The sequence below is a fragment of the Alosa pseudoharengus genome, unplaced genomic scaffold (assembly GCF_046254945.1).
Source record: "Alosa pseudoharengus isolate Yale_2024_CS ecotype anadromous, Long Island Sound unplaced genomic scaffold, YU_APseudo_1.1 YU_APseudo_1.1_scf_5, whole genome shotgun sequence".
Lineage (NCBI taxonomy): Eukaryota > Metazoa > Chordata > Actinopteri > Clupeiformes > Clupeidae > Alosa > Alosa pseudoharengus.
Genome location: NW_027468837.1, coordinates 42,383,674 through 42,397,466, shown reverse-complemented (window position 1 = coordinate 42,397,466; position 13,793 = coordinate 42,383,674). Strand labels below are relative to the sequence as shown.

At 44.3% G+C, this 13,793-nt stretch overlaps 1 protein-coding gene across 1 annotated transcript in view; it reads right to left on the bottom strand.

Annotated features, from left to right (window-relative positions):
* Positions 1–3,254: 3,254 nt before the first annotated feature.
* The window catches only part of npepl1 (aminopeptidase like 1), a 23,747-nt gene continuing 13,208 nt past the window's right edge, over positions 3,255–13,793 (bottom strand). Inside the window, exons 10-12 of the mRNA XM_076268327.1 lie at positions 7,082–7,258; positions 6,242–6,352; positions 3,255–3,725 (exon numbers count right to left, since the gene is read on the bottom strand). Of these exons, the coding sequence (XP_076124442.1) occupies positions 3,564–3,725; positions 6,242–6,352; positions 7,082–7,258 (450 nt within the window). The 3' untranslated portion in view covers positions 3,255–3,563. The remainder of the gene's footprint in view (positions 3,726–6,241; positions 6,353–7,081; positions 7,259–13,793) is intronic.

The window sequence follows — 13,793 nt, the reverse complement described above, 5'->3', positions numbered from 1 at the left end:
CTAATTGTATCTTGACAATGTTGACTGACAGTTATGCTACACAACAGTAGGAATGGTTCATTATGACCTGATTGAAGTGATTAGTGCTGTAGAGCTAATAGTCTGGAAGCACAAATATTTCTCCATACCCTTGTTTGTTATTTCCATACTTATCCAGACCTGGAAATTGCTAAAGTCAAATTCCATACTTTTCCAGGTTTTCCATACTGCGTAGGAACCCTGCGAGTGTGAACGTATGTCTCATAGCCAATCTCGGCTTGTCCCCTGCACTCCAAAATCTGGCGCTAGTTAGCCGATGCTACCAACAGCTTTTTCAATGGTGGTGCTTCGGCATCGGGCTAGCTATGCAAATAAATCACTGTTTTACACCATTTACGAGGCTCAATGTATCTCCACACTTCATTGGTAGACTTCCGTGGGCCCTGACATTTAAAACGAGACATTGAGAACTTTGAAAAAGCAGTGGTAGTTTACTTACAAGACGATTTATACAGACAGTATCTTCACGAAGTTTAGCGTTTGCAGCCATCTTGAATTTAGTCACGATAAGTCGAGCGACGAGTAAGAATGAACAGGTATGATAAGGGATCCGATTCCAAAAATAATTCAGTGGAAATGCATGGATTCCAGTTTCTTCCAGTAGCAGCAACTGCATACGTTCACACTCGGTATCATGTTTCAACACACTTTAGGTCAATATCACACCGGAATTCTCCTTTAATATACTTATCATTGTTAATATTGTGCTATAGGCCTAAATGTGGCACAAACAATGTTAGAGTTTCTGGACGACTAGCCATAGGCTATATTTGAATGGAGCTGGCAATATTATGAATACAGTGTAGACAATGCTCTTAAAGTGACAGTGCACCATCAGCATCAAATCGGTATATTTATCTTTACACTTAACCCCCCGCCCCCCATTTTGAGTTTTTGCTCGAAATTGCACACCGCCTACTAACAATGGCCCTGTTTCCACATACTTTGACTTATATTCAAGTGCTTGACCACTTTTGAAAGCAGAGGCCTAGTAGATTATTTTGGTACCAATAGATTGACTGTGTGGTGAACTGTCAGAGTGGCAAAGGGTAGAATGATAGTTTTTTTGTACATCTCTGGAAATTACCACATTCTGCCCTTCTGGGTCATTTATTTTGTCTTGGAAACACAACTGAGGCCCACTAGCAGGTCTTGTGAGTCTGTATCTCAGAGTAGATCCATATAGGCTGAAATATGAGTACTTTAGACCCTTATTTGCCAAGATATGCTCATGTGTTTTTTTTTAAAAACTGTAGAAGCATAATCCTGGTCTCAAACGAAAGGTAACACTTTGAGGTTTCTTGTTGACTATTTGGATGTATGTCAGGGGTTTTGACATAGAATGACTACACAAAATATGGAATTACACAAATGTCTCTATTTTTTGCATTTTCTTTGTTGGTTCAATGGGTGTGTATAGGATGGACTATACATCTACACAACTAATATTGGACAAAACAACATGAATGTTCAATTTCTAGGGATTCCTGTGTATATTTTAATACCCAATATGCTGTATCTACTTATTGCTAAGGGATATACACTGCAGCTAGAAAGTAGGGAGGTACAAAAAGCGGGGGGGTTGGGGGGGGGGGCATTTTTGATCAGATGTAATTGAGACATAGTAAGATTAATCTGTTGGGGGGAACTGTAACTGTCCCGCCTGCGGGACACCCAAAGTGTATAAAATAAAAACAAAATTACTTTGTCATTATTACCATTTCAATTGTGTGTGTATATATCAATATTATATAGGTATATATATAGAAAGGTTTTGAGCAGCACTGGGTCTCTTTGAGCGGTCCTGTTCCATCCCGTTTGCATTCTCCACATCTGACCTCTGACCTCTCCCCCTTAAGGAGCCGTTTTGTTCCATCCCGTTCCCTCTCTCCACATCTGACCTTTGACGTCTCAGATACTGAGTGCATTCAGGGAGGGTGTGAGTGGGAACACAGGGAAATGGCTGATCTGGAATCAGCTCAGGAAAACTGCTGTCAAGTTTACGGAATTACAGTCTTTTCTCAGACATCAGATGAAAAGGAGTCTCAGGAAAACCACCTGTGGAGTCAGACGAAAAGGTCTCAGATGAAAAGTTATCAGAGTCAGGTGTCAGACATCAGATAAAAAGGAGTCAGGTCTCAGATGAAAAGTTATCAGTCAGGTGTCAGACATCAGATAAAAAGGAGTCAGGTCTCAGCAAAACAGCTATTTCTGTTAAAGGAGAATTCCGGTGTGATTTTGACCTAAAGTGTTTTGAAACATGATACCGAGTGTGAACGTATGTCTCATAGCCCATCTCGGCTTGTCCCCTGCACTCCGAAATCTGGCGCTAGTTAGCAGATGCTACCAACAAGGCGGTCAATGGTGGTGCCTCGGCATCGCCATGCAAATAAATCACTTTTACACACCATTTACGAGGCTCAATGTATCTCCACACTTCATTGGTAGACTTCCGAGGGCCCTGACATTTAAAACGAGACATTGAGAACTTTGAAAAAGCACTGGTAGTTTACTTACAAGACGATTTATACAGACAGTATCTTCTTGAAGTTTAGCGTTTGCAGCCATCTTGAATTTAGTCACGATAAGTCGAGCGACGAGTAAGAATGAACAGGTATGATAAGGGATCAGATTCCAAAAATAATTCCGTGGAAATGCATGGATTCCATTTGCTGCTACTGGAAGAAACTGTAATCCATGCATTTCCACAGAATTATTTTTGGAATCTGATGCCATACGGGATAGAAAAAAAAGCATATATACTTACTATATATACTTACTATATATACTTATACATCTGCAAACAGAACAGATCAACTGTGCTGACCGGCCTGCTGCATCAGAGATGCACTTAAAAAGTCACTACTGAACTTGTCAAGTGGTACAAACTAACCACCAAACCTATTGAGAGCCACAGAATATGGGCTTATGCAACCCAATACAGTTCTATTACCTTCAAATAAGTAAATGAAGTCTGACATTGCCAATGCCATGGAACACTGCTGATCAGGTTTTTGCAAAAGCGCTGAGTTGTCATCTAGTGGCAGATGTGAGGTGTGTGGAGGTGTGTGTGCAAGGCACAGGTGTGTGTGGAGGTGCATGGAGGTGTGTGCGCAAGGCACAGGTGTGTGTGGAGGTGCATGGAGGTGTGTGTGTGTGTGTGTGTGTGTGTGTCCATAACCTTGTGTAAAAAACCAACAGAATGACTCATGAAATTTGCACTGATAGCATCCAGCTTTAATCACATGTACAGCTCAGGGCATATTCACCACAATCACGAGGTTGGCATGACAGGCCGAGGGTGTGTGTGTGTGTGTGAGAGAGAGAGAGTGTGAGTGAGAGTGTGAGTGTGTGTCCTGACATGATTAAATTCACTGGTACAGGACAGGGCCCTGTAGTAGGCTGAGTGAAAAAGTGTGTGTGTAGAAGGGGGTTCTGTGTGTAACAAGGCCAGAGACAGGTGTGTGTTTACTCTGATACTGGACACAGGCCTGGTGTGTGTGTGTGAGTGTGTGTGTGTGTGTCTACACCAGCCGCCTCCTCTTGCAGTCGCGCTCCATGGAATCGGCGGAGCTGGTGTCGCTGGCGCCCCCCAGTGGTGAGACCATGTTCAGCACGGGGTCCTCAGAGGCCTGACCAAACAGAGCCAACAAGAGAGCCACACCGAAGCCAGTCGCACGCTCCCCCTGCAACACACACACACGCGCGCACACACACACACAACACACAACACACAACACACAACACACAACACACAACACACAACACACAACACACAACACACAACACACACACACACACACACACACACACACACACACACACACACACACACACACACACACACACCACACACTTTATTATCAGTTATTTACACGTTCAATAGACCCATTGCCTTATGTCAGTATGTGTAAAACTCACAGCATGGAAAGGGGAGGTGATGACAGTGTGTGTGTGTGTGTGTGTGTGTGTGTGTGTGTGTGTGTGTAGGGTGTGTGTGTGTGTGTGCAGGGTGTGTGTGTGCAGGGTGTGTGTGCAGGGTGTGTGTGTGTGTGCAGGGTGTGTGTGTGTGCAGGGTGTGTGTGTGTGCAGGGTGTGTGTGTGTGTGTGCAGGGTGTGTGTGTGTGTGCAGGGTGTGTGTGTGTGTGCAGGGTGTGTGTGTGTGCAGGGTGTGTGTGTGTGCAGGGTGTGGGTGTGTGCAGGGTGTGTGTGTGTGTGTGCAGGGTGTGTGTGTGTGTGTGCAGGGTGTGTGTGCGTGTGTGCAGGGTGTGTGTGTGTGTGCAGGGTGTGTGTGTGTGCAGGGTGTGTGTGTGTGCAGGGTGTGGGTGTGTGCAGGATGTGTGTGTGTGTGTGCAGGGTGCGATTTGTGTAAAAACCAGAGGGGGGGATGATTTTGAATAAGTTTGTAACACCCCCCTCCCCCCCCCCAAAAAAAAAAAAAAATGAACGAACGATTCATAGCCTAGTAATGTCATGGCTAATAATAGCCTATATTATTTTTGCCACCTTTGTAACATTTTAGTTTTAGTTTACCGTGGTGTAGGACTTTAAACAGCGAGTGTGCTTGGTATGATGATCAGCTCCTCTAATGCAGGGTAGGACTACATTTTGACAAGCATACAAATTCACCTTGTTCTTGCCCCATCTGAAATGACTTCTCTACTTTTGCTGCCTCCATCCTTTCTGTATTTGTTGTGTAAAAAAACGTTGTATATGATGGCACTGAAGTCTTAAGTTAGTGAATTTGCTAACAGTGTTAGTTGGTAATCAAATAGCCTACACATTGCGCTACATGCTGCGTAGGCTACGTGCATTCTCTCTCCTGCTGATTTGCGTTCAGTAGCCAAGTGCGTAATATTGCAAAAGTTGAAAAAATAAATGTGTTTATTGTAGCCTACAGAAAATAAATAGCCTATCATACTGTCAGTTAATTGCCTACAGTGCAGTGAAGAGTTTGGAGAGTAAAGTTATAGGGCAACTTGAAGTTTTATGAAAATAATTTACGAACCAGAACATAAAGACCATGAAGCTTCTATTTCTTGCAGCTGTTAAAACACCCGCTAGATAGTTTAAATACCCACCAACATTCGTTTTTGCAGTACAGATTATTTTTAAAAGTTATTTGTCTACTACTGGCTGATTTATCAAACGAGTGCTTTCTCGATCATCCTCCGCAAACTACAGGTGTTTCGGTAGAGAGCCATTGAATAAGCGATGCCAAGCAATTTCTGTAACAGTTTTTGTGACATTCAGCAAATATCTCCTCATATAATGTACAGTAAGTTCCTTCGGACAATAGGCCTACGTTCTACTCTACGTGCAGTTGTCCTCCATCTCAGTTGCATCAGTTTTCTAATTTTGAAGGTTCTAAAACATTATTATGCTTCACTGAATCCTTCTCGTTTTCTTTCATTTGTCCAGCTAACTTTTCCATTGAACCTAGCCATTTATGATGGATTACACACTCGACATTCTGAAATGTCCTGCACGATCAAGGCCAAATTAAGTTATCACGCAGCCACTGTGTCAGCAGCATGAGTGCTGACGGTGACGGTGCGTTTCTGATGTCAGATTATTATGTAGGCTAGCCTACTAGACTGTTCTCACGTTGCAGCGCTTTACTAACCTGGCCCTAGCCAGATGAATGTCGTTCCGCTAGCTCCACTCATCCATCTGGAACCGATCCATTGAAATGTCGTTTCAGAAGGCTGGACCTAATCAAAAAATGCTTGCATATGATTGAATAAGCCACTTGTCCGTCATCTATTGACGTGCTACTTCAACCACTCTCATCGAAGCCAACCCGTGACGCTGATAACAGTCTCACAGTCGCTTCTACGCTATGTCACATCTATGAAACTCCCGCCCTGCGTCCTGATTGGCTAAACCATAAAGTTGGTTGGAGAAATCACTCTCAATGGAAGAGGTTCCAGATGGATGTGAGTGAAGCTAGGCGGAGCTAGCGGAACGACATTCATCTGGCTAGGGCCAGGTTAGCGCTTTACTTATATGAAGTAGCATTAATCAATATGAGGGGCAGAGGGGGATAAATGTTGTCCCCACCGGGGATGAAAATAATTTAGCAGAGGTAGGGATAGGAAAACCAGAGGGGGGGGAAATCCTCACCATCCCCCCCTACAAATCGCACCCTGTATATATGTGTGTGTGGGGGGGGCTGTGTGTGTGTGTGTGTGTTACTTACAGCATGGACAGGGGAGGCGATGTCCACATGCACCCAGACCCCCGGCCAGTCGAACCCTAGATGGGAACCAATGAAGAGGCCAGCACAGGAACTCTGAGCATTCTCCCGGTCCTAACACACACACACACACACACACACACACACACACACATCACACATGTAATGTATTATTCCCGTCTGCCACATTTCATGAGAGGAATAATCTGGATGCTTCCATAGTAAACAATTACAGGCCCATATCAAACCATCACACACACACACACACACACACACACATCAAATCATCTAAAATTACTGAAATTGATTATTCTAATCAGCTAACCACCCAACACAACTCTTATTAAAGTTTTAGATGACATACGCCTCAATGCAGCTGCAGGCTAAACATCAGTCCCAGTGTTATTGGACCTTAGGGCCGCATCTGACACTGTTGATCCCAACATATTGCTACACACATCAGAACATTCTATTTACAGAAATTTGTATTACATTACATTGTATTTAGTTATTAACTGGCTGAAATCCTACCTACAATAAAGGAGCTTCTTTGTTGCCATTGGTAACTGTGCCTTAACAACAACGTCCTTGACCTGTGGTGTTCCCCAGGGGTCAATCTTGGGGCCACTAATATTATATGTATACCTTTATATGCTCCCACTCGGAGAAATCAAGAACAATTTGACTTTCTGGCATAGCTTTGCTCTTTCGGTCATAGCTTTTCTCTTGACACCCAAATTTACTTTGCCCTGCCGCCTGGTCCTTCATAATGGCGGAGGTGAACTCGCTGTAGTGTGTGGTGTGTGTGTGTGTGTGTGTGTATATATATATATATATACTTACTGCTACAGAGTTCTTCATGTCTGCGACGGCAGAGGTGAACTCGCTGAAGTGGAGTTCGGGGCAGTAGACGAGGGGGTGGGCCAGGTCACCGCTGCTCCGCCCTGCACGCACACAGGCCGCCTCCCACCTCTCGCTATTGGTCATGACCGCACAGTGGTACTTCCCCGTGGAGATGCCCTACAGGAGAACACACACACACACGGTCATGACGACGGTGTGGTGGGGAGGATTAGGACACTTGAGCACCATGATCATCTTCACACACTGGGCCTTGAGCACCATGATCATCTTCACACACTGGGCCTTGAGCACCATGATCATCTTCACACACTGGTCATGGTTGAGCACCATGATCATCTTCACACACTGGGCCTTGAGCACCATGATCATCTGCACACACTGGGCCTTGAGCACCATGATCATCTTCACACACTGGTCATGGTTGAGCACCATGATCATCTTCACACACTGGGCCTTGAGCACCATGATCATCTGCACACACTGGGCCTTGAGCACCATGATCATCTGCACACACTGGTCATGGTTGAGCACCATGATCATCTTCACACACTGGGCCTTGAGCACCATGATCATCTTCACACACTGGGCCTTGAGCACCATGATCATCTGCACACACTGGGCCTTGAGCACCATGATCATCTTCACACACTGGGCCTTGAGCACCATGATCATCTTCACACACTGGGCCTTGAGCACCATGATCATCTTCACACACTGGGCCTTGAGCACCATGATCATCTTCACACACTGGGCCTTGAGCACCGCTGCTTCCCTCTTCCTCATTAGCTGGTTCCCTTTCCTAACCTGTTGCCATGCCAACACAAAGTGCTGACTAATATGGGAGGCGTCCAGTCACCTGACACCTGAGTCACATGACTTCCCACTCCAGAGAAGTCTGAATCATACGCGTAATGTGATCAGAGTCCTGTCTGACTGTCCAACCCAAAAACACACAGATCACCAATCTTTAGTCTGGTACACGACACACACACACACACACAGAGTATCACTTCTGTTTGTTAGAGGGAACAGGAGACACACAGGAATAACACACACACACACACACACACACACAGTAAAAGGACACCTCCAACTATCTGTCAGAGTTTGATCTTTGCTCCTCTTCCACCTGATCTTCCAGGGCTGTACAGTGTGATAAATGCTGGATGATTTCCCAGCATGGCGCTGGCAGTACAATGCATGCGTGAGAGTAGGGATGTAACGATTACCGGTATAATGATAAACCGTGATAAAAATGTTGACGATAATAATTACCGTTTTCATTTCAAACATCATGATTATCACTGTTGATTACCGCGGTGTGGAAACCGTGTGTTTAATCCTTCCCAGCTTCATCCGAGCCTGCTTTTGACATACAGTAGGCCTGGTACAATGGAACAAAACTGGTACCCTACTGATTCTGTTGTCTACTATTCGGATTTGGCTACACCTGCTTTTAAAAGGCGGAACATTTTCACCGCAAAACGTGCACTGTATCATGTAGCCACTCTGGAATGGATTTAATGTGGACACGCACATATAAACACGCAGTCACGTTATCAGGAGAATACCGTAGCCTAAAGTTTTATTTTGAACACTTACTTTGGTCTCACTCAATGGATCCATATAACAGAAATAGCAAACTCAAAGTCATATTTTGTAATATAGTAAATATTGTCACACTTTTTGAAACTATTTCAGCTTGTGTAGGCCTATTAGTGCTTTCTGAACATATTGAACACACTTTTAAAAATCCGCGATAATACCGAAAACCGTGATAAATTTGGTCACTATAACCGTGAGGTTAAATTTTCATACCGTTACATCCCTACGTGAGAGACTGACAGGGCTTGTTTGTTTGTTTGAAGTGCGTGTGTAGACTACACTTCTGTGAAACGCTTGTGTTTGTTTGAAGTGCGTGTGTAGACTATACTTCTGTGAAACGCTTGTGTTTGTTTGAAGTGCGTGTGTAAACTATACTTCTGTGAAACGCTTGTTTGTTTGAAGTGCGTGTGTAGACTATACTTCTGTGAAACGCTTGTTTGTTTGTTTGTTTGAAGCCTGTGTGTAGACTATACTTCTGTGAAACGCTTGTTTGTTTGTTTGTTTGAAGTGCGTGTGTAGACTATACTTCTGTGAAACGCTTGTTTGTTTGAAGTGCGTGTGTAGACTGTACTCGAGACAGGGGAATCCATGGAGGCTACTTTGATTTCAACTTGGTAGTTGTAGTCTATGTGAAAACTTGTGTTCCCATTGTGAATACTTGTGTTCCCATAGGGTGCATCCCAAAGTTCTATTAGCACACACACACACACACACACAACACTACGGCTGCATCCCAAAGCTCTATTAGCGCACACACACACACACACACACACACACACACAAACACTACGGCTGCATCCCAAAGCTCTATTAGCGCACACACACACACACACACAAACACTACGGCTGCATCCCAAAGTTCTATTAGCACACACACACACACACACACACAAACACTAGGAGACGAGAGGAGAGGAGAGAGGAGAGAGGAGAGAGAGGAAAGAGGAGAGGAGAGGAGAGAGAGGAGAGAGAGGAGAGAGAGGAGAGGAGAAGAGAGGAGAGAGAGGAGAGGAGAGGGGAGAGGAGAGGGGAGAGGAGAGGAGAGGAGAGGAGAGGAGAGGAGAGGAGAGGAGAGGGGAGAGAGGAGAGGAGAGAGAGGAAAGAGGAGAGGAGAGGAGAGAGAGGAGAGGAGAGGAGAGAGAGGAGAGGAGAGGAGAAGAGAGGAGAGAGAGGAAAGAGGAGAGGAGAGAGAGGAGAGGAGAGAGAGGACAAGAGAGGAGAGGAGAGAGAGAGGAGAAGAGAAGAGAGAGGAGAGAGGAGGAGACAGAGGAGAGAGGAGAGGAGAAGAGAGAGAGAAGAGAGGAGAAGAGAGAAGAGGAGAGAGAGGAGAGGAGAGAGAGAGGAGAGAGAGGATAGGAGAGGAGAGGAGAGAGAGAAGAGAGGAGAGAGAGGAGAGAGGAGGAGAGAGAGGAGAGAGGAGGAGAGAGGAGAGGAGAGAGAGGAGAAGAGAGAGAGAAGAGAGGAGAGAGAGGAGAAGAGAGGAGAGAGAAATTTATTTTAAGTTTCCTTTCTGTTACAAATCGTAAATTACTTTAGATACAGTTTTTTTTTTTTTAAATAAGTTTCCTTTAGATTTAGATTTAAGATGTTTAAGTTTTCTTTAAACATGGATTTGGTTACTATTTTTTTTTTAAACATAAGTTTTCTTTCTTTTAGTTTAGTATTATAAGTTTCCTTTCTTTGACCCCCCTTAAAACAAATATTGTATCTGTTTGTATTGTCATGTTACTGCTTTGGCAACACTATTTTCTAAGTCATGCCAATAAAGCACATTTGAGAGAGAGGAGAGGAGAGGAGAGAGAGGAGAGAGAGGAGAGGAGAGGAGAGAGGAGAGGAGAAGAGAGGAGAGGAGAGAGAGGAGAGGAGAGGAGAGGAGAGGAGAGGAGAGAGAGGAGAGAGAGGAGAGAGAGGAGAGGAGAGGAGAGGAGAGGAGAGGAGAGAGAGGAGAGGAGAGAGAGGAGAGGAGAGGAGAGGAGAGGAGAGGAGAGGGGAGAGGAGAGGAGAGAGGGCCGCTATGCGAGGAAACACGAGAGCATCCTATGCGGAAGAGTTTTCAGTCGGAAATGATGTGTGTGGAGTGAGGATATGTGTGGAGTGAGGATATGTGTGGAGTATGTGTGGAGTGAGGATATGTGTGAAGTGAGGATATGTGAGGATATGTGTGGAGTGAGGATATGTGTGGAGTATGTGTGGAGTGAGGATATGTGTGGAGTATGTGTGGAGTGAGGATATGTGTGGAGTGAGGATATGTGAGGATATGTGTGGAGTGAGGATATGTGTGGAGTATGTGTGGAGTGAGGATATGTGTGGAGTATGTGTGGAGTGAGGATATGTATGGAGTATATGTGGAGTGAGGATATGTGTGGAGTGAGGATATGTGTGGAGTATGTGTGGAGTGAGGATATGTGTGGAGTATGTGTGGAGTGAGGATATGTGTGGAGTATGTGTGGAGTGAGGATATGTGTGGAGTGAGGATATGTGAGGATATGTGTGGAGTATGTGTGGAGTGAGGATATGTGTGGAGTGAGGATATGTGTGGAGTATGTGTGGAGTGAGGATATGTGTGGAGTGAGGATATGTGAGGATATGTGTGGAGTATGTGTGGAGTGAGGATATGTGTGGAGTATGTGTGGAGTGAGGATATGTGTGGAGTGAGGATATGTGAGGATATGTGTGGAGTATGTGTGGAGTGAGGATATGTGTGGAGTGAGGATATGTGAGGATATGTGTGGAGTATGTGTGGAGTGAGGATATGTGTGGAGTATGTGTGGAGTGAGGATATGTGTGGAGTGAGGATATGTGTGGAGTATGTGTGGAGTGAGGATATGTGAGGATATGTGTGGAGTGAGGATATGTGTGGAGTATGTGTGGAGTGAGGATATGTGTGGAGTATGTGTGGAGTGAGGATATGTGTGGAGTGAGGATATGTGAGGATGTGTGTGGAGTGAGGATATGTGTGGAGTATGTGTGGAGTGAGGATATGTGTGGAGTATGTGTGGAGTGAGGATATGTGAGGATATGTGTGGAGTGAGGATATGTGTGGAGTATGTGTGGAGTGAGGATATGTGTGGAGTGAGGATATGTGAGGATATGTGTGGAGTATGTGTGGAGTGAGGATATGTGTGGAGTATGTGTGGAGTGAGGATATGTGTGGAGTATGTGTGGAGTGAGGATATGTGTGGAGTGAGGATATGTGAGGATATGTGTGGAGTATGTGTGGAGTGAGGATATGTGTGGAGTGAGGATATGTGAGGATATGTGTGGAGTATGTGTGGAGTGAGGATATGTGTGGAGTATGTGTGGAGTGAGGATATGTGTGGAGTATGTGTGGAGTGAGGATATGTGTGGAGTGAGGATATGTGAGGATATGTGTGGAGTATGTGTGGAGTGAGGATATGTGTGGAGTGAGGATATGTGAGGATATGTGTGGAGTATGTGTGGAGTGAGGATATGTGTGGAGTATGTGTGGAGTGAGGATATGTGTGGAGTGAGGATATGTGTGGAGTGAGGATTGTCTCAAAATTATTTAAATATATATAAAAGGATATATATACATATACATACATTTATAAATATCCAAATACAAAATACAAATATAAAAATGTGACATACAAATAAACAAATTTATATAAATAAACGTGTCTTTGTAAATATATTTTCGAGATTTGAAAATAAATATGCTTGACTTTGTATGTGGAATCTGCATTTGTGAATCTCCTTTTTGCTTTTATGTACCATAGATTTGTACCACTAGATTTGAATGTGAAGACACCCTCCACTGAACAACCAGCAGATGGCAGTGTTGTGCAAAGGCTGCAGATGGCAGTGCTGTGCAAAAGCTAGGCTCTGGCTGTACAGTCATTGGTATCCGGTTCTGGTCTCAATCGCAACTACAAGATCAACATGGAAGCGACCGGTGGATTACCTGGATGGGTAAGTAGTGTTATTTGTTACTTGTGTGTGTTATAGTGGATTTTTTCTTCAGAGATACATGAGTTTATTTGGGGATTTATTGGGCATCTATTTGGGCAGAAATGACAGAACACATGATGTTTTGCCGCGGAAGGGGTAGCAAATGTGTAAACAACTGCCATATTGCCATTCCAAACTAACCCCATGCATTTCTATGGAGGATTTTTGGAGTGCTGTGTCCCCTCATTAGAAAGTCTCTGGTATAAGTTCATATTCTCTGCAATTTGCGTGTTTGTTTATTCTAGACTAGGAGGTGATGCGCCTCATCATCAGTAATTGACGTCTCTTAAAGGTGATGTGAACAAGACATCTCATCTCTTAAAGGTGATGCCTAAGTGAGCAAGACATCTCATCTCTCATCTCTTTCAGTCCTCCATCGTCCCATCTTCCTTGTTTCCTTCACAAAATAATTAGAAGGAGGGGCTATGCAAAGAGGAAGGAGGGGCTAAGAAAAGAAGGAGGGCTAGGAAAATGGGAAGGAGGGGCTATGAAAAGAAGAAGGAGGGGCTAGGAAAAGAGGAAGGAGAGAAAAGTCAAATGATCTGCAGGTGTAGAGTGTTTAGCCTAAAGCCAAAGTATCTTCCGACTGAGCCGAGGTGTATCCAGACTTTGCAGGCATAGGTAGCCAAGGTGTATTCAGATTAGGCAGGCATAGGTAGCCGAGGTGTATTCAGACTAGGCAGGCATAGGTAGCCGAGGAGTATCCAGACTAGGCAGGCATAGGTAGCCGAGGTGTATTCAGATTAGGCAGGCATAGGTAGCCGAGGTGTATTCAGATTAGGCAGGCATAGGTAGAGGTTGGTGGCAATCGCCTTGTTGATTTGCCTTTTTTTGTTCAGTTTAAAACAAACAATTTAGAATCCACACAATGCCATTCAGATTTAAAACTTTAAAAGAAAAAAAAAAAGTCATCCAGGATTGGTCGCGTCTATCTGTCAAATCTGAAACCACTTCATGCTTTATGCGCACAGAGTCTGCATATGAAACGCTCTAGTGACACATGTCATGGATGCACTTTGACGTTCCGTTGGCCTATTCATTTGCATCTGGTTAGATGTAAAACTGCATTTTGTTACTGGTATTTCACTCGTGCAATGACAATAAAGTTGAATAT